Below are 21,306 nucleotides of genomic sequence, written 5' to 3'. Positions count from 1 at the left end.
AAATCCGAATTTCCGATGAAAAAATTCGGCTCAAGGAATGGGAAATATTAACGATGGATGTCGATGAGTATCCCGAGCCGAAACGTTCGATGTTGAAAAAACTATAAACCGACATCATGAAGAAGCATGATATTAATTAAGTCTATGTTTTTTTTATTAAGTCTATGTTTTTTTTAATTAAGTTTATGTTTTGTTTTAAATTTATGTAATGTGGTTTGAATATTAATGAAAATATTTTGTTAGTTTATTTGTTAAATGTTAAAAAAAAGGTAGAAGATTAAAAACAAAATAAAAGATAAAAAAAAAAAAACTTAAAAGTGGTGGGGAGGACTCTCACTAGGACCATCCTCCCAGGAATGGGATCAAATACAAACACTTAAGTTTGTAAGAACCATAAGAACCAATACATAATTGACAAGTATCCATCAATAAAAAATTAGTTTAGGGGTAATTTAGACTTTTTGACCATATTTATTTATAACTAATTAAAAATAATTACAAAAAATATAATCAGCACAACACTATATAATTAGCACAACATCATTAATCGTTCTTCATTATCAGCACATCGTCCTCGAATCGTTCTCCATTATCAACATAAACGACATTAGCACAACATCTTCAATCGTTCTCCATTATCAGCACACCAGATGTGCTGATTATATCTACTTTTGGTGTTTGTTTGTATTATTTTGTAATTAACACATAATCAGCACCTTATTAGCACAAATATAAAACACCTTTTGTTAACTTTTTTTAAAAAACACTTTTATAAATACAAAAAGGTATAGCAATATGGTACTCATATTAAAGATAAAAAAATACTTGATTTTATGGTATATATTTTTAAAAAAAATAATGAAGTATATAAAAGTTATTTTAGTTTAAAAAACCTTGGTGGAATTTGTATTTAATAGAAAATGGTCAAATGACTAGCAATTTTACAAATTTACCCCTAATTTGTTAGTAGTAATTTTTATTATAAAAGTTTTATTTATAATCAATATCAACCCTTGATTTAAATTAACAATGGTTCAGATCTGTTCTTACGGTTCTTATAATTAGCACTGTTTGTACAGGATCTCAACCCCATCCTCCCATACCCTCTACTTTTGGGGGATGGAGCATCTTTGGGAGGACTATAACGTGGCGCCTACGTGGCGGATCATCCTTCCTTGGAAGACCATCACCATACCCTCTAGCTTTATACGCTCTCTATTTCTACTATTAAACTACATCTTTTTGTCCATCAAGAAAATTAAACTCTTATTACTTGGAAAGACAACCTTATTTAACACCTTGATATTGCTACTACAAACTACTCCAAAGGCATTTTTATAGATACGTTCTATTAAAAGGAAAGTTCTTGATTATATGAAAGAAAAAGAATGGATGATATATCTCCTGTGTGAATCAAAGTAAATTGGTATAAGTAAATTATAATACAAATTGGATTCATATTTATTCTCATTGGCTAGTTAAGATTGTTGGACTAACAGTTTATTTTTTAGGAGTTGAGAAAAAGAAAATTATAACATAAATTGGGCTCATATTTATTCTCATTGGCTAGTTAAGATTGGGCTGGCATAAGTTGCAATCTTGATTGATGGCTATGGGTAGAGGTAGAGATGTTAAAAAAATAAGTTTGGGTCTGTGAACTGATTCACGACCCTAAACTGATCCACCAAAAGAATCGGTTTGAGCCACACCAGTTTCTACTCGACCAAACCTATAGGTTTGGCACGAATTCGTCATTCTTTGAAACTGGTTTGTAACCCGACCCGCCAATCGATTTGATGGGTTTGAACATTTTTTCTCCTAAACCGATTTATAATTTGAATTGGTTTGGCCCAAGCCTGTTTGACTCCATGATGAAAAACAAAACCTGTTTTGTACACCACTACGTAGAGGTGTACATAAAAACTATTTTATAACCTAGTCAATTATAATTGGTTTCTAATCGATTTAACAATGGCCAGTTTAGGTTTATATAAAACCTAGTGGTTCCTAACCATTTTTTTATTATATTAAGGTCACCCGGGGTGGCATCGTGATGAATGAAGTTCAGGCGTGGAAGAAGCCGAGACACCACCGCCAGCCCCTCTCCATCACGCGTGGAAGTTAAATCTCGTCCAGGGGCGATGCTTTGAAGGGGCCGGGAGGGGCGCCCGACCCCCCAAACTTTTCGGCCAGTAGTGTTATATATGTAGTTTTCGTATAGAATTTTTTGGGTATATATGTTTTCGACCCCCCGGTTCTATAGAAATTTTTGGGTATATACGTTTTCGACCCCCCCGTAAAAAATTTCAAGCTTTGCCACTGATCTCGTCATATTTTTGACGCGTTGATCTTTCAAATTTCCGACCGTTGGCACATGTTGCTTGTTAAATGATTTTGTTTTCCTTGTTTAAAAGAGAAGAGTGGAGATAACACATTAAAAAAATTCCGGTCGTCATGGATTGCAGGTTGTTTTGTTGGGTTTTTGGAAGAGGAGAAGATCAATAAATAAGACAAAATGTTAGTTGGGTCGTCTACAAATTGTAGGGTTCCGGCTGTCAAGGATTAAAGGCCCACCAAATTGTTAGTTGGGCCATCTACAAATTGAACCCCATTTTTTAAAGGCCCGTCTTGGTAAAAAAACTCAATTATTGGGTTTTCTCAACTTAATTTTCCTTAAATTCTAGTATGTTTAATTGAACTTGTATGTTTTTAATTTAAATAAAATTTATAATTTATAATTTAATTATTTTATTATAATTTATAATTTTAGTGTTTTATTGTTAATTTATAATTTAAAAAAAAAAATAAAAAAGGTTGTGAGTGATGGAATAATAGTTGATGACATCGCAAAACTTGAATGGATGTTGTGAGTGATAAATAGATGGTGAGTGATGACCACCCCTACCCCTAAGTGTCAACGGTAACTAAGCCCTACTTTTTTATAACCCATCAAATTGGTTTATTAATGTTAGAAAAATAGGCATTGAAAACAGTAATATAGGCCTAAGAAACCGTTTTCTGATCATTTTGCCGCCATAAAGTTGATATAAATTGGTGTTGGGCATATTGTATTAATCACACCAATTCTATAGCTCTCAAAAACACAAAAATGCTCAAAATATGCAATACCACTCACAAAAGGCTCCAAAGAGTTGTGGTATGGTTCTCAACACTCCAATCCAACTCCATTTAGAAATCACATTTGAAAAAACATCGCAAGGCGTTGAAAAACAATCTGACTTATGGTTGAAGCTTCACACGCGGTTTGCTTGAAGCCCGCGACTAAAAACAGACATTGGTATTTATTAGACATTTTGGGCTCTTGTAGACATGTTTGGGCTTTCCAACTATTACTAGACGCCCTTTTACATTTGGCCGGTGTCTATAGAGAAAATTGCAACTTACCTTTTACTTATTAAGCCACATGTTTAATTGGGGTGGTCTATTCGCACACGCCATTTGTCTTTTTGCACATCCAAAGCGTCGCGCTATGGCCAAAGCGGAGCGCTTTGACCAAAGCGCCCCGCTTTGGCCATAGCGCGGCGCTTTGGATGTTTTTTTTTTGAAACAGGTGGGATGTGAGTTAGTTTGGTAGGGATTTTTGGAGGAAAAATTTTTATTTGAGTTTTATTACATATAATTCATAGTTGTTTTATAATTACGTCATTACGTCATTATTTTTATAGAACGTATATAATATAAGTTCTTAACGTTGTTTATTTTGTTAAATTAAACGAACACGTTAAATAAAATGTACAGAAAGCCATAAGAATTAAACGTAAACAATCCAAAACCAACGTGATGTAAATAGAAGATTAACTGCAATATATATATATGTATATCAGTTTGTACATACAATACAAAACAAAAAGGTACAACTGAGTACATAATACATAACAAAACACTAAACAAACAAACTAAGGTACTAATCCTCGTGCGGTGGGGACGGTGGGAGGGGAAGTGGAGGCAACCCAGCGAGCTCTCGTAGAGCAACGAGCGTCTCGATGATCCAGTCAATGTGTGCGCCCTGACGTCTGAGGCGCCTGTCGAAGTCCCGAGCCACCTCACGCGCTGCCGAAGGCAGGTCATCGTAAACGTGATGCGGGTACTGTGGCGGCTCAGGAGCTGGCTGAACTGGTGGTACCGGGATCTCCTCGACCTGCTCCTCCTGAGCCGGATCCTCGAATACAGGCTGAGCCTGAGCCTGAGGCTGAGCCTGAGGCTCGTCCTGAGGCTGATCGAGGCCCAGAGCCTGTAGCTGAGCCTGCCGAGTGGCCTCCTGAACATGAGGAGGGGCTAACACTCCAGGCCTCACCTCAATAACAACCGGGATGACCTCCAGCAACACCTCCGGCTGCCAAATCAGCCCGTCACGACCCTTGAACCTCAGACCAACATCAAAGGTACGGGTGATCTGCATGCTAGATACTGACGTGCGGCACAACCTGGTTGACGGGATCGGATCGGACAACTCCGGATCATGCTCGGGCACGAGCCCTAGCGAGCGTGCAATGGCGGTGATGTATGAGCCAGTGTACAGCTGCCCGCGGAGCTGCCGGTGGTATGTTGTGGAAAAGTAATATGCCAGGCAGGCTGCTAGATCGCAGGGCTGGCGGCGAAGTAGGCAGTATAGAAAGAAAAGGTCACTGAGGTTGACCTTCTCCCTGCTGGTACCCCGCGGCACGATAGATGACGCGATAACATGGTGCAGGTATCGGTACAAGGGCTCTCCCTCCTCTCCCTCCTCTCCCACCTCTCCCTCAGCCTCCATATGCTCAATCTCGTCATCGGAGGAATCCATCCCTGCACGTTGAAAAGATAATAAATAAATAATATTATTTAAACAAGTTAAATAATAAACAAATAATATTAAATATAAAATAATAAACAAATAATATTATTAAACAATTTAAATAATAAACAAATAATATTAAATATAAAATAATAAACAAATAATATTATTAAACAATTTAAATAAAAGATAATAAACAAATAATATTAAATATAAAATAATAAAAAATAATATTATTAAACAATTTAAATAATAAACAAATAATATTAAATATAAAATAATAAACAAATAATATTAAATAAACAAATAATAATAATAAACAAATAATATAAAAATAATATTAAATAAACAAATAATAATAATAAACAAATAATATTAAATAAATAAATAATATAAAAAAAATAAACATGAACCAAAGCGCCCCGCTTTGGCCTCGATGCGGCGCTTTGGTTCTTCGTTATGAAGAACAGGCCTAGCAACTCGATCAAATCCGCCCAAATCAAATCAAAATCAAACATATAACTTGAACCAAAACAATAAATGAAGTTCGATCGTACCTAATAGCGTTTGAAATTTGGAAAAAGAAGATCTTCGCCCTAGTGTGTGTAATCGCACCTTTGTGTGTGTGTTTTGTTTGTTGATGAAATGGGGGAGAAGGCTGCCCCGCTTCAGGTTTAACGAGGGGCCAAAGCGCTGCGCTATGGCCTAAGCGGGGCGCTTCGGGGCCAAAGCGCTGCGTTATGGCCTAAGCGGGGCGCTTTGGGCCTTTTTTAAATTTTTTTAAAATTGTTTTTAATTTACAAACGCGTCGATAATAGTCTAAATTTTACGTTTTTTCCATTATACATCATTTTTTAATATATATGGACTATACTGTAAGTTCCGGATCAAATCGGTTACGTGTGATGTCTTATTCCGTTATATCGTATCATTTTGGTTTGAAAGCACAAGTACTCCTGTGAGAAGTGTTATGTGTATCAGCCGCCTACCGTACATGAACATGACGTATTTTTTCATTAATTGTAGTATTATGATGTATATTGTCATTTTGGGTCGTACAAGTGCGTATTGAATCTGATTGGGTCGTGTCGGTGACATTCGGTTTTTAACGTGATGTAACGCATATATTGAACAAACACAAACGTGATTATTATTAAACACATTTAACATACATCGTGAACATATGGGGTTCCATTAAGGTCAAGGGCACGATACGTAAGCATTTCGTACGCGTTGATCTGATCCCTGTATAATGTATGCCAGGCTGCTGCACGCTCTGTTCTGTTCGCTGTCCAGAGTAGGTTTGGGGGAGGCATTGGATAACAACCTCAAGCTCTACATGTATGAAATGCCCATCGTCGACGAACACAACCGCAAACACCAGGTGAGGTTCCTCAGCTTCCTTTGGCCCGCCCAACAGAGGGAAAATTTGTTGGTGCATTACATCTGTCGACTACGTCTTGTATCGAGTCTTACAATGTATTGTATAGATTAGGGCACGATTTACGAGAAAATAGGAGATTATATGTGTTTAGTGAGCTGGTTTCGCTCATAGGGACTTTAGGTAGAGGTTTCGCTTATATGGTCCTGATGGTTTCGCTTATTTGTACACATGAGGTTTCGCTCATGTGAACATGTCACTTGGAGCGAAACCACCATCTCTATATATAGGTGTACCTATGAGCGAAACCATAGATTGATGGTCTTGTATTCCATGCCGAAGTGCTGCCGGTGTGAAGAACTGCGTGTAATCGATTGTTAATCAATACAATTAGCAGTTTTAGTGAAGATTCAACTGTTTCTACCTTCGTTTCTTGTTATTCCGCACCTGAAACGTAGTTGAACACCTCTGAACGACCCAATCGGGTCAGAACACGATCCTACAAAATTGTATCGCTCCCACGAATGTCGAAGGTGTGAACAATCACACCGTATCGTTGGGCAATAAGAAACCCCGTCTCAGGCATCGACATGTAATTTTCAATACCTGCTCGTCCCACCCCCTTGAAATCGATCCGTCTAACCAGCGCACCATAATGTCCTATGTTTTCCGGATCGAAAACCTGCCTCCAAAGCGATTCGTTCATACGTAACTCCTTTATAAGTTGTTTCCGGATCATCAAATATGAATTTTGTTTCACTCCTAACCCAACAGCCACCGATCGAAACCCACAATGACCATCTGGTTTCACGTCCTTTATTCTAACGATGTATGGATGAATCACTTTGGGAATCTGAGATGCGTAGTTGCGGATCGCTATATCCGTCTTAGGACCGAGCTTGATAATCGGGAAATCAGGGTGTAGGTTGAGCGGTTTGGTATTCTTTTGTCTTCTAGAATCTTCGGGTGATATGTACGAGCTGTGACGGGGAAGTTCATCTGAGGCCTCAACCCAAGTTTCTTCTGACGGAATGTACGAGCTTTTTCTAGCGGCTTCAACCTTTCTTTCTTCCTGCGTTTTCAATGTTGGGCGACCACGAGTTTTCTTCAGAACAGTAGGAGGTTTTTTGTTATTGTTCCCTGGATTGAGGATTTGCTGAAACTTTTCAAAAAAGCTCCTTTTCACTTGAGGGGGTGTTGGATCGATCTGTTGTTTCAATTTTTCAAATTCCGCGTCTATATCGATATCCTCTATTTTATTCCTTGCAGGCTTGAAGTCAAGCTTCTTCCAGAACACGTCTATGTGTGTGATCCGGAGTTGCTGACCTATGGATGAAAACAAATTAGGTGGCAAAATCATAACGAGAAAGGTCAAAGATATTAATTACCGTTATTTTCCAACTTTTCCAAACGACAGGCACATGGCAAACCACAGCTGGTAAAAAGTTGGCAACCATAGCTTGCACCGTAGGCTCTCAACCCGTCTTCCTTACGTTTTAGTTCCATACTCAAAAGCTCAATCCCATATATTGAAACCTTTCTGAGAATATATGCAAGCATGGGCTGATTCTTGTGGTGCGTCATCACTTTTCGGAGGCTTGTTTCAAAGCTCCTTCTAATCTCGGCGTATTGTCTATCAACAACATGATCAACATACAGTACAAGTTTATCCAGTGTGTTGCGATGACTTGGAAAGTGACTTTTTAGTGTTGCATGCATGCCCTCAACCCTGTTGGTCGTAGTTTGGTGAAAGTTGATAGTTTTGTTAATCCAGCAAGATACAAACTTTTCACGGTACGGATCCAACCAGGATTTCTTCAAATAATCAAAAACCCCTAAAATTAAAAAACGTAAATAGTCAGTTTTTGTTATTATATAAAATTTGAACATAATTATGTAAGAAATACCCACGTTCACGGTCATCTTCTTTCAGCTGTGCTTCAAGGTTTTCCAAGTTATACCTGTATATTTCCTCGGTCGTAGACTCGCACAATGTCCAAAATGTACGTACGAATTCTTTCCACTCCTTGTCAGAGAATTTCTTCTTGTTGTTCTTATTAATATTTTGTTGAATATGGAACCGACAAAGATACTTATGCGCTTTTGGAAAAACTTGTTCACACGCGTTCATTAGCGCAAAATCCCTGTCTGTTAAAATTACGCGCGGTTCCATACATCCTACCAGCATAGACTTGATCCTCTGCAACACCCATAGGTAGTTCTCTGACTTCTCAGCGGAAATTACCGCACAAGCAGCCGTAAACGATTTGTTTGTCGACGTCATGCCTACGACCTGAACAAATGGCAGGTTGTACATGTTCGTTTTGTAGGTGGCGTCAATCATTAGCACATGCGGGAAGGCACACCACATAGTGAATGATTTTTCGTGAACAAAGAAGACATCTTCAACTTCGTTCGATATCTCATTCGTGCGCATGTAATAAGTGTAATCTTTTTCGAGAAGAGTGTTTTCAAGTTTTTGCATCGGAGACTTACCGACATTTTTTTTTGGCGTTGATCTTCTGAACAGCGTTGTGTATATCTTTCGGAATAAGCTTTCTAGCTGGATTGTTTTTTGTCAGCGTTCGCTAGATACTTTGGTTGGGAATATCTTGCTCTGCCAGCTCCTTAACCAGTTTTTTATCCTCCGAAGAAAGCCTTCTCGCATACGCGTGACCCTCTAAGTTTTCAATAGGAGTGTGGTTATGCTTCGCCTTCATCACCTCGATCCTCCAAACACTTCCGGATGATTCCGAAAACCCGATCATCTCGAACGGGCAGCCTATTTTCTTGCTACCCGTTTTCCTCTGTGTAGCTATACTCTTATGCTCCCCACCAAAAGTACATTGAAACCAAATCTTGTAATTCTCTCCTCTTTTATTCGACCTCTTAATCACAATGAGGTAACCATTGTCTTTTGCCGTGTCTTGTATCCAACGCACCAACTCTTTACGTGACGAAAAGGTCTGCGTTGTATCAAACGAAAATGTAACCGGGTAACAGCCTTCCTCGTCAACAGACACATCCTCCGGCTCACCATCGTCACCGAGGTTCGAATAGACTTGATGTACAAAGCTCTGTTCACAACCGTAACTGTGGTTTGGATAACACTCCTGCCGTACAAAGCTTTGCTCGCCACCGTAACCGAAATTCGAATAACCTTGTAAGCTCTATTGACAACGTAACTGTCGTGTCGTTTGGATAACACTCCTGCTGTACAAAGCTGTACTCGCCACCGTAACCGAAATTCGAATAACCTTGTTGTGCGTAAGGGTCCTCCACAGGGGTATTCAAATCCAGCTTCACCGTGTTATCACGATAACGAATGCCAGATACAACCTCTGCCTCCCTCAAGTTAGACGAGACCGGTTTCTCATACGAGTCAGAAATAGCGGTCCCCTCATAAGAATCAGGAATAACTGACTCGTCAGAATATTGACCGAAAAGATAGTTGCTTAACCACGACATTGTTTTTTCAAGACATGTAACTAATAGAGCAAAGAAAATTGACAAACAACAAAATCACCGAATGGTGAATGTTGAGTCTAAGCAGGTTTATAAAGTGAAAATTTGGGGTCGAAGCGCCGCGCTTTGGCCATAGCGCGGCGCTTAGGGTTCACGAGACACCTTCAACCTCGTATCACCTTTATGTCAGTCAAACTATCAAATCACCTTTTGTCGACCTAAGCGCCCCGCTATGGCATAGCGCGACGCTTAGGGGTGTGAAAATAATTTTCTGCGTGTGGGATTAGCATGACCCATTTAATTACATACACTGAATTGATTGAAATGAATTGAAGATGTTATCAAAGGATGTGATTACGGCAAAGCTTGTCTTAATAGCATATGTACATTAACATAATACAATGTTCAAACGTGAAATAATTTAAAAACCAATACACATTTGTCTTGAAAAACAATAGAAATTGTCATAAAAAAACGTTTTTTTTTTCCTTGCGCTTATCGTTTCTTCGGTTTAATCAATCAATTTGTTTGATACATGCCTAACTAGCCACTTAAAAACACATACTCCTACTTCCACAACTCAGAACTTCCAAGATAATGGGTTCCGAAGCTCCAATTAAACTTCCAGTAATCGACTTCTCCCAGCTAAAAACCAACAATTCAATCAATCTTTCGATCTGGGAATCCATTAAAACTGATGTTTTTAAAGCTCTCATAGACTATGGATGCTTCGAAGCTTCTTCGGTTGTATCAATAGATCTTCAAGAGTCTGTGAACGATGCATTGAAGCAACTGTTCGATCTCCCGACAGAAACCAAGCTTCGAAACACATCCGAAACTGCCTTTCATGGATATGTTCGATCTCCCAAGGTTCCACTCTATGAAAGCATGGGGATTGGCAACCCATTCATCCCTGAAAATGTGGACAACTTCGCCGATCTAATGTGGCCTCAAGACAATCCCAAATTTCGGTATGTTACTTTCGATGAAACTAATACTTGGGTTTGGATTTGGTTTCCGAATTAATTATAATAACACTAATAATGTTTATACATAAAAAACAACTTTTCATAAAAAACAACTTTTCATAAAAAACACATCAAATTACCCCCAACAAAACACCCAATTCTTCACTTAAAAAACATCACCCTTCAAGACGCCCCGTCTGGGCCTGTGTTAGCGTGGCCGGCTCAACCATTTTGGTGGCCTAAAGCGAATTAAAAACTCGAGGCCTTTATAAAAACTCTATTTAAGAAAAACCCTCCTTTACCCGGGCTTGGGACGGCAAAATAAACTAGTAGGTTTATTGTTTGAAGTTAATTAAAGAGTTAATTACTGTTTTCGTCCCTGAGGTTTGTCAAAAATAACGGTTTCAGTCCATTAGTTTAAAAATTGCGATTTCAGTCCATTAGTTTCATTTTCGTAACCATTTCAGTCCACTAACTTAACTCCATCCATTTATTTTGTTAACTTTGAGTTAACTAACTAATTCAGGGACGGTTTGCGTCAGTTTTAGAAACACAGGGACTTAAGTGTAAACTCTAAAACATTAAAACAAAAAAAATAGTAAATTCCAAAAAATCAAACAAATTCCAAAAAATTCTAAAAAATCATAAATATTCTAAAAAATCCAAAAAATCCGTTTCGGCGTGAACTGTTTCGACCCGAACCGTTTCGAGCTGAACCGTCCGTACCGTTTCGACCCGAACCGTTTCGAGCTGAACCGTTTCGACGCGAACCGTTTCGACCAGTACCGTTTCGAGCCGAACCGTTTCGACCCGTACCGTTTCGAAGCCGAACCGTTTCGAGCTGAACCGTCCGTACCGTTTCGACCCGAACGGTTTCGAGCTGAACCGTTTCGACGCGAACCGTTTCGACCAGTACCGTTTCGAGCCGAACCGTTTCGACCCGTACCGTTTCGAAGCCGAACTGTTTCGCGTCAAAACGGTACAGCTCGAAACGGTTCGGTTCGAAACGGTTCAGCTCGAAACGGTTCGGTTCGATACGGCACGGTTCGGTTCGAAACAGTTCAGCTCGAAACGGTTCAGCTCGAAACGGTTCGCGTCGAAACGGTTCGAAACGGTACGGCTTGAAACGGTTCGGCTTCGAAACAGGACGGGTCGAAACGGTTCGGTTCGAAACGGTTCAGCTCGAAACAGTTCGGCTTCGAAACCGTACGGGTCGAAACGGTTCGGCTCGAAACGGTACTGATCGAAACGGTTCGCGTCGAAACGGTTCAGCTCGAAACGGTTCGGGTCGAAACGGTACGGACGGTTCAGCTCGAAACGGTTCGGCTTCGAAACGGTACGGGTCGAAATGGTTCGGCTCGAAACGGTACTGGTCGAAACGGTTCGCGTTGAAACGGTTCAGCTCGAAACGGTTCGGGTCGAAACGGTACGGACGGTTCAGCTCGAAACGGTTCGGGTCGAAACAGTTCGCGCCGAAACGGATTTTTTGGATTTTTTAGAATTTTTATGATTTTTTAGAATTTTTATTATCTTTTAGAATTTTTTGGAATTTGTTTGATTTTTTGGAATTTACTATTTTTTTTTGTTTTAATGTTTTAGAGTTTACACTTAAGTCCCTGTGTTTCTAAAACTGACGCAAACCGTCTCTGAATTAGTTAGTTAACTCAAAGTTAACAAAATAAATGGATGGAGTTAAGTTAGTGGACTGAAATGGTTACGAAAATGAAACTAATGGACTGAAATCGCAATTTTTAAACTAATGGACAGAAACCGTTATTTTTGACAAACCTCAGGGACGAAAACAGTAATTAACTCTTAATTAAATTTTCTTTTTTGTATTTTTTATATATTTTTGTATGCGTAAAGATAAGTTGAGTCAACCAAAATATCATATATACTTTTTTTTCTAAGTTGGAGGCCCTATTTATTTGGAGGGCTAAAGCACAAGCCTCAAAATATTTGGGCTTGGGCCGGCCCTATGTGTTAGGCGTATACATCCCTTAAATTAAGTGCCTGACACCCAGTTTAGAACCCCTTAAATTCAGTGCGTAGACGCATACGAGGCGTCTAGAGTACAAAAGTGTGCAAATTCAGTGTCTCGCACCCAGTTCAGAACCCCTTCTTAAAACTCCTTAAACTAAAGTTTTCATCTTACTAGAGTTGTCTCGTTTTGTGACAGTGAAAGTATTAAGACTTACTCTAAGAAGTTGCGCGAACTAGACGAGATTGTGAAGAAGATGGTTTTCGAGAGCTTGGGTTTGGAGAAATACTTTGGCGAACAAATGAAATCGACAAGTTACCTTCTCAAAGTCATGAAATATCGAGCACCTGAGCCAAATGAATCAGATATTGGACTCCATACGCATACCGATACGAATATAATGACGATTTTACATCAAGATGAAATTGGAGGGTTAGAGATCCAAATGAAAAACGAAGAATGGTTGCGAGTAAAAGTTTCACCGAATTCATTCATAGTTGTGGCTGGTGAAACGTTTAATGTAAGTACATGAGTCATCACAATCATTCCTTTCTTCAAATTGTTTTAATTATATTCCTATCTATAAGTTATGGATTTAGTCTGGTTAGAAACAGAAACATACGTTTGAATGTGTGGGAGTAAACCAATCGAGCGGAGCCTGAGCTCATGTAAGCTCAACCTCGACTCGTTTAACTTCTGAGAGCTAGAGCCAATCTTGATCTCAACTCATTTGGAGCTGTATTTATAAAATAACCATACAATATATAGTATTTTGTATTAAAAGTTACATTTATAAGCAAATCTGAACATATATACAACAAGAATTATTAATATATAAAAAAATAATAGATAAATATTAGTTTTTTTATATACTAATAATTCTTGTGGTACATATGTTGAGTAATTTACTTATAAATGTAACTTTTAATACAAAATATTATATATTGTATAGTTTTTTTTTATCATACATAATATATTAAATGAAATATATAATCTTATTCTTAGGCTAGATCGAGCTCGGGCTCAAAATCGTTTTCAGTTCAGCTTTGTTAGAGACAACCTCGAGTAGTGGACGAATGACTTGATTCGTTTACAATATATGAAAGTATTTAGCATTTAGAGTTTTTATCAGGGTTTAGAAGAGTTTATATATAAAAAGTTTCCGGTTAACATAACTCAAAAAATTAGTGAGCATGACTTTTGGTTTTCTTGACTTCGGCGCTATACAGGTTTGGTTGAATGGTCGATTGCATGTACCGTTTCATAGGGTAGTAATGAATGGAAACATGGCTAGATACTCGCTCGGGTTCTTTTCGGTACAGAGAGCAAGCATCCTCGTAAAAACATTCTATGAAATGGTAGACGAAGAACACCCACTGCGTTACAAGCCTTTCGATTATGCGGAGTTTCTTAAGTTCTTTTACAAAGAGGGTGGCATTCAAAGCAAGTTCGCCTTAAAGAATTATTGTGGCATCTGAAACTAAACATCCCAATCTCAATGCATCAAGGCTATTCTGAGTTTTTGAGCATGGCAAAACAAATAAGATTTTTTTTTTCTTAAATGCTATATATGCACGTTTGTTTTTGTGCTTCAAGTAACTAGCTAGCCGTTTGTATTTTTTCATACTTTTGTTTAAAATTATATATGTTACTTATTGTCTCATGATATTATCATGTACTGTTAAAATAACGAAGTGTGCATATATGTTCCCACCATATGCTATACATTATACATTATTTAAAGAGTGAATTACTAGTTTTGTCCTCAAGCCAAACATCCTCAAATCTCAACATAACAACTTCATAACAATAACATAATCTTCAACTTCGTCTTAATTAAAGGAACAAGTTTGAATTACAAGTGAGACCCCTCATCCACTACAAGTAGGGCACCTCATCCACCAAATTTAATACATCTTGCGTAACTTGATGCATACGACATAACGATTCAGATCTAATTTGATACATATGAGGTAATTTAAAATTGATTTAATTGATGAAAAACACAATAGTATGACTCAGATTAGATACCGTTGCAGAAGACTAGAGGGGGCAATCTTGACCCAAAGTCTTTCAAGTGGGTTGGTTTGGGTTGCATTTAAAATTATATGGATTGGTTTGGGTAATATATTTTAACTAAATGGGTCACAATGGGTCACTTGAAATTACATCTTGTTATTTTCGGGTCAAAGCGGGTCGACAACATTAAAGAAATGGGTTGATGTGGGTTAGTGTCTTAAAGAGACGGGTCGGTTTCGGATCGGAATGGGTTTCGAGCCGGCACAAGTATCCGCACGAGACGGGTTACGGCACGAAACGGGTTTTGGATCGGAACGGGTTCAGTTCAAATTGAGTTTCGGGCCGAGACGAGTTTTGGCACGACGCAAGTTTTGGATCGGAACGGGGTCTGTTCGGGTCGAGTTTCGGGCCGACACGACTTTTTGCACGGGACGGGTTTCGAATCGCAACGGGTTTTGGGCCAACACGAGTTTCCGCACGAGACGCATTTCGGTTCGGGACGGGTTTCGTACCGTTTCGACGCGTAACGTTTCGACCAGTACCGTTTCGAATCGAACCGTTTCGACGCGTACCGTTTCAACCCGTACCGTTTCGAATCGAACCGTTTCGACTAGTACCGTTTCGACCCGTACCGTTTCGACCCATACCGTTTCGACGCGAACCGTTTAGACCCGTAGCGTTTCGACCAGTACCGTTTCCACCCGTACCGTTTCGAACCGACGCAAACCGTTTCGAAGCTTACCGTTCCGACCCGTCGTTTGATGCACGGGTGTTTTGTATTTTACAACCAAAAGTTAACGTATGGAAATATCGTAGAAATGTACATTACTTTACATCTTTGAATATTTAATTTCCCCAGAGATTTATTGTTTAATATTGAATAATAATTATTGATGCAGCAATAACTTTACATATATTTATTCTGCCAAACAACATCTACTCCAGAAACTTTTATGTGAATTCAGTTTTCAAACATTACTAGTTTCCTTCCATGTCGACAAAATCTTTCGTTTGATTATCACAAGTCGTTTCAATAAATAATTGATCATTTAGGCATCTCTACGTGGTTTGTTACCGTTTCGACGCGAACCGTTTCGACGCGTACCGTTTCGACCAGTACCGTTTCGAACCGAACAAAATTGCCCCTTGATGTACAATCTCTTTAAAAAACATTTTTAACCAATCCGACCCGAAACCTGTTCCGACCCGAAACCCGTTCCGACCCGAACCCGTTCCGACCCGAACCCGTTCCGACCCGAACCCGTTTCGACCCGAACCAAAACAACCCATTTTTTAATTGACCCGTTTTGACCCGAACCCGTTTTGACCCGAACCCGTTTTGACCCGTGACCCGACCCGACCCGTTTGCCAGGTCTACAGAAGACGATGGCAGTTGCATCAAGGATTGGGTCAAAACAAAATCATCAACAGCAAATTTAAGTGCATCATCACCCACTACCGCCGCATCAACCATCACCGCCAACCACCGCTCCACCAACCACCAGATCTGGCAACCAACATCGCTAGTTATAGACAGAGGGGAGTGAGAATACATGTCTTTATATTTATACATATGGTTTTTCATTATTTTACATAATAGTCCATAGATATTAAATATTTACACAATAATCCTTGTAATGGTGAAAAGACAAATATGCCCTCACATGCAAGTCACATAACTATATTTAACATAAAAATCTAACTGGGTTATGACTAAAGGACATAACGTGTAACATTTGGAAACATTAAGTACAAAACTCATCAATTTAAAGATAAAGGATACCGCCTGAAATTAGATATAAAGATAAAAGACAAAACTTGTAATTCACTCTTATTTAAACTAGGAATTTTGGTCCACTCGCAAGGGATTATAGTTTTTTATATACTAGAAAACTAGGTGTTGGATAAGGGATTATAGTTTTTTATATACTAGAAAACTAGGTGTTGGATATGGGTCATGATTTTATTAAAACTAGTGAGATTGCCTCGCATGATGCCGTAAGAATTTGGTCGGTATCGGATAAGTTTATTACAATATTATTAAAGTATCGGTAAGGTATTGGCACCTGACTAAACAACACGACAATTAAAGTCGTGATATCCCTAAAAAGACATCGACACACGTTTAACGAATACCGACATCGGTCTCAATAATACGGATACTGCAGATACTAAAATCATTGTTGTTTAGTTGGTATCGGTTAGGTTCGTTACAGTACCAATAGTAGATATAGTTTATGACAAAAAATAGTTTATTTTGAATATAACTTTTTTTCAATAAAATTGATATCAAAAAGTTTGGGAAAAATATCCAAACACAATTGTGTATTTACTTTTTTTTTTAATAACAAACGTAACTTATCAGTGAAAATTTAAATTAAACGATAAATGAAATATTATTAAAATATTAAACATGTTAAAAGTGTGTATTATCTATAGTATAAGATAGGGGTGAGCAGAAAACCAAATAACCAAAGCGTAACCGAAATAACGGAAAAAACCGATTCGAAACAAAAATCAACGGTTCAGTTTTCGAATTTTTAATAACCGAAAATTTTCGTTCCGTTTTCGTAAAACTATTTTCAATAACAAAAAAAAAAAAAAAAAACCGATCTGATAAGTTACAATCCATATATTTTAATGTTTAAGTTTAAGTTTTTAAGTGTTTAACCCAATGCTAGTATAAATTATTAATTTTATTCCTAAATGTTAAGTGTTTATAATAAAAACATAATATGTTTATTTATAATTGAAATGATTTATTTATTACCTTAAGAAATAACAAATTTTAGCATATAAATTAAGTGATCTTCAAATTATTATAAAAGAAAATGTTTTAATAGAAACTTTAGAAGAACATGAAAATAGATTAGAAGATTAGGTTTATGTAAACAATATTAATTAAAGAGGTTAACAATAATAACTTAAATGTAAACATATAAAAAAATTCTTATATTTTAAATGATACCGTTCTTTTAATCTTACATAATTTTGTTTCAAAATCGAACCGAACGGAACCGGCGTATAAACCGAAAAAATCGAAACCGAACGGTTTTAAAAAACGGAAACCGACATTTCGATTTTGATTTTGCCCAATAACCGAACCGAACCGTGCACACCCCTGGTATAAGTACATTTGTACTTCAAGTAACTGTACATTATTACTCACAAACCCGGTTCGATAATTTATAATGAGAAGTAGATAACAGTAGGAAACAGCAGACCAGGGAGAATAAGGGAAAATAACTGACACCACAAGACTATGCCTTTAAGTGAGAAAGCTGCTAAAGAACATCTAGGATTACTTGCATCTTTTGTTGCTACTTTTGAGAACTACATCCAGGGTAGGATTTCTGACCCTGCAACTTTTGAAGATGATTATGATCAGATTGATTCTGATGACTTACAGGAGATGGATTTACAAAGGGAGATGGCCATGATCTCAAGAAGGGTAAAGAGATTCATGAACCTTACAAGTTGGAAGTTTATTGAAAAGAAAGTGGGTTTTGACAAGTCCAAAGTAAGATGTTGCAACTGTCAGAATTATGGACATTTTGCTAGGGAATGCCAAAGACCCAAGGTAGAATTGCATCCCTACCTTTCATATCATGGTTATGGATATATAAAAAACTCATCATAGTAAACACTATTAATAAGGTGTGTAGTGTTAAAAAAGTATTTCCCCACCAGAATGACCACATGTCTCCGAATACCCAAGTTATGGAGACACTTAATTATCCAGTTATAAGTAACTAAGTAATTTACCATTCCCTTGTGATTTAGAGCTTCTTATATTGTTCTAGCAAAATAAATTATTGAGCCAAGCGAATTACTATTTATGCCACTCACTTAACACTACGCCAAAATAGGGATTCAGTCACACAAAAAAAGTGTGACTATATGTCTTTCGCCACACATATTTTTTTAAGGTCAAGTGTGACCAAAGCTCGAGTCATCATAGGTGTCATACGGCCACACACACTTTTTAGTGGCCGTAAAACTTAAAAGTGTGGCTAAAGGGTTCCAACATTTTTGGTTAAAATCTATCATTTCCTCCATTAAGTGTGGCTAAAGGATGCCAACGGTCACATGTATTTACTTTAAGTGTGACTGTTACTACTATATAGTCACATGAATTACCAAAAAAGTTTGTTTTGGTCACATTAATTTAAAAAAAGAGTGGCAAAAAGGGGTTGTTGTAATCAAGCATTTTGTCTATTAAGTGTGGCTAAAGGGTAGTAAAGGCCACATGAATTAGTGCAAGTGTAGTCGTTTCTATTATATAGTCACATGAACTTACTATAAGTGTGGTTGTTTCTATTATATAGGCACATAAACAAAAACAAAGTGACTATGGTGTGGCTAATGGTAATTTATAGCCACGTGAAATTTTGTAATTTTAAATGTGGCTATCGTCTAATCTTTGGTCGCACGTTTTTTTTTCTTATGATGTTTTCTATCATTTTGTCACACAAACAAGAAACAATTTTGTAATTTTATGTGTGGCTATTGTCTAACATTTGGTCACACATCTTTGTACTTCGCATGACGTTTGGTATCATTTCGTCACACAAAATTTTGTATTTTTAAATGTGGCTATTGTGTAACTTTTGATCACATATAACTTTTTTTCCCATGACGTTTGGTATAATTCTGTCACACAAATAAGAAAAAAGTGACTATAGTGTGGCTGTTGTCCAACTTTTAGTCACACATTTTTAGTGTGATTTTATGTGGCCACTTTTGTGCGGTTACACATTTTATTTTCATTTTTTTGTAAAATAAAAACTAATGTAAACATAAGAAATTCTAAAAAAACAAATGATATTAACAATAATAACCCAAAATCCATACATAAGTTTTCGGTTTAAATACTAATTAATAACATAAACTTATAATCAAAACCTATCTACAAAAGTTACACAAAGGAAAACGACTATACACAAACTAAGAACTATTTCTAAAATGTTTTCTTCAAGTCCCTATACTCACTGGCTGCATTTGGACTTGAAAGTGATGCAAATTTGCATCCATGGGCTGGTGGCCACCTTTAGTGTTGTCGTGGTGGCGAGTAAACTTGTAACCGGTGGCTAATTCTCATGTCGTATGATCAAACAATATCACTGAAAAAGCAGAATTTTCAATGATCAAACGAGAATATAAATGAAAGTTGAAACTATGGCAAGAACATCACAAAATATTTATATATTTTATCATAATTTAAACTAACCAACCTGGCGGTTTAGATCTCTTCCTTTATCAACGTATACGCGTGATTCTGATGTAAATCGACTTGAGATTTGATTGACCTCTGCATAAGTTCATAATTCAAGAATCTCAATTAATAACCACACTCCATCATAAGTAATTTTAGGACCAGGTATCACATGGAAAAAAAAAACAATGCCTTTTGAACATTTTTGTGAATTAAGGTTGACATCTTATTATAATATATCAGATCATCAGACACTAAACAAATGGTTATAGATGCAATGCTTTCATTACCTTATACTACTTCCAACCCGAAAAAATGCAATGTTTAACTACGCACAGATTAGTTTAATGAGTATTTTACTGATATTTAAAATGACAAAAATGATAATAAAAAAAACTTATGATCCAAATTTTCACCAACACTAAGAACTTTTTGTGTAGGGTGTATCCAAAAGAAAATATCCATATGATTTAGAATGTGTAAATCAAGACGCATAGTTCAATCGATATGCATTTTACAGTAAAGCCTATGTTGTCAAAAGCATGCGCCTATGTGTTGAAGTGTAGCCCACACACCATTTGCGCTGTGCCCTCTCAGCCGTAGTTTGCATTCAATTTATGGTTCAGTTTCCTTTTCAATTAATGAATTGATCATTTGAATCAGATTCACCATAACCCGAAGCACAACACCGTAACCAATTAATCACCAAACAAATCTCAACACTCCATAACCAAAACAACACACACAATATTATTATTACCTGCTTATTCACATGAGCCAATTTGAACCCTAACAACTCCTTCGAATTCTTCCATGGCTGAACCACCAGTTCAGCATTGAACACCGTCACCACACTGGCCTTCCTAAGCCCTTCAATCTTCAAATAATACTTCATCCATGCTCCTGGACTTCGATGTAGGTGGGTGGACCTTGAAAAGCCCCTCAAGCACCTGAAAAGCTTCTAGTCAAAGACGCAGTCCGAGTTATATCTAGTATATTTTGACTATTTTCTAGCTACTGTCACATACCAGAAAGATGGTGTGGCCTGATGTTGTTTTGGTTGTATCGCACTATCATCGCGCCATTATATCTCAGCAACTTTTATTTCTATTACAAGTACTGGAAAAGAGTCCTGCCAAAATACCAGCATATATCAAGTTTCGGTTTTAGTTAAATAAATGTTAACTCACAAAAGATGGTGATTTCCTTCTTACAGTAACATAGCAGGGTGGTTTATGCAGTTGAATATCTTGGTAATCCCAACCTTGAATATGAGACAATAATAAACTAAATTAATTAATAAGTGATAAAATAAACTCAACACAATAAGGTATTCTAGTAGTGTTTCAAGACTCATTACGTTCTTTGCATCGCATATATATACAAACAAAACGCCATTAAAACGAATATTGAATATTGTGGTTCCAGTTGATCTATTTCGCACTATTTCGCAAGATATATACAAAAAACGATGATGCTCCTCAG

At 37.4% G+C, this 21,306-nt stretch overlaps 1 protein-coding gene and 1 long non-coding RNA gene across 2 annotated transcripts; one reads left to right on the top strand and one right to left on the bottom strand.

The window, feature by feature from the left end:
* Nucleotides 1-10,220: 10,220 nt before the first annotated feature.
* Nucleotides 10,221-14,330, top strand: LOC110882547 (probable 2-oxoglutarate-dependent dioxygenase AOP1). Its single transcript, XM_022130540.2, has 3 exons — nucleotides 10,221-10,609; nucleotides 12,786-13,107; nucleotides 13,817-14,330. Exons 1-3 carry the CDS (start codon nucleotides 10,236-10,238, stop codon nucleotides 14,063-14,065), a joined length of 945 nt encoding a protein of 314 aa, XP_021986232.1. The 5' UTR covers nucleotides 10,221-10,235; the 3' UTR covers nucleotides 14,066-14,330.
* Nucleotides 14,331-19,416: 5,086 nt separating this feature from the next.
* LOC110882548 lies at nucleotides 19,417-20,901 on the bottom strand. Its single transcript, XR_002560126.2, has 4 exons — nucleotides 20,850-20,901; nucleotides 20,582-20,771; nucleotides 19,841-19,917; nucleotides 19,417-19,729 (listed from the first exon to the last, which is right to left on the bottom strand). It is a non-coding gene; the product is annotated as an uncharacterized LOC110882548 (long non-coding RNA).
* Between the last annotated feature and the right edge of the window lie 405 nt (nucleotides 20,902-21,306).

This window comes from Helianthus annuus, chromosome 10, assembly GCF_002127325.2.
Source record: "Helianthus annuus cultivar XRQ/B chromosome 10, HanXRQr2.0-SUNRISE, whole genome shotgun sequence".
Lineage (NCBI taxonomy): Eukaryota > Viridiplantae > Streptophyta > Magnoliopsida > Asterales > Asteraceae > Helianthus > Helianthus annuus.
The sequence above is the reverse complement of the archived record's forward strand: the minus strand, read 5'-3'. Positions and strand labels throughout refer to the sequence as shown.

Excerpts from the sequence above, each read along its gene's own strand:
- LOC110882547 (XM_022130540.2), top strand. The coding sequence starts at position 10,236 with ATGGGTTCCGAAGCTCCAATTAAACTTCCAGTAATCGACTTCTCCCAG. Across the intron at positions 10,610-12,785 it reads CAAGACAATCCCAAATTTCG|TGAAAGTATTAAGACTTACT; the intron begins GTATGTTACTTT and ends GTTTTGTGACAG. Across the intron at positions 13,108-13,816 it reads TGGCTGGTGAAACGTTTAAT|GTTTGGTTGAATGGTCGATT; the intron begins GTAAGTACATGA and ends GGCGCTATACAG.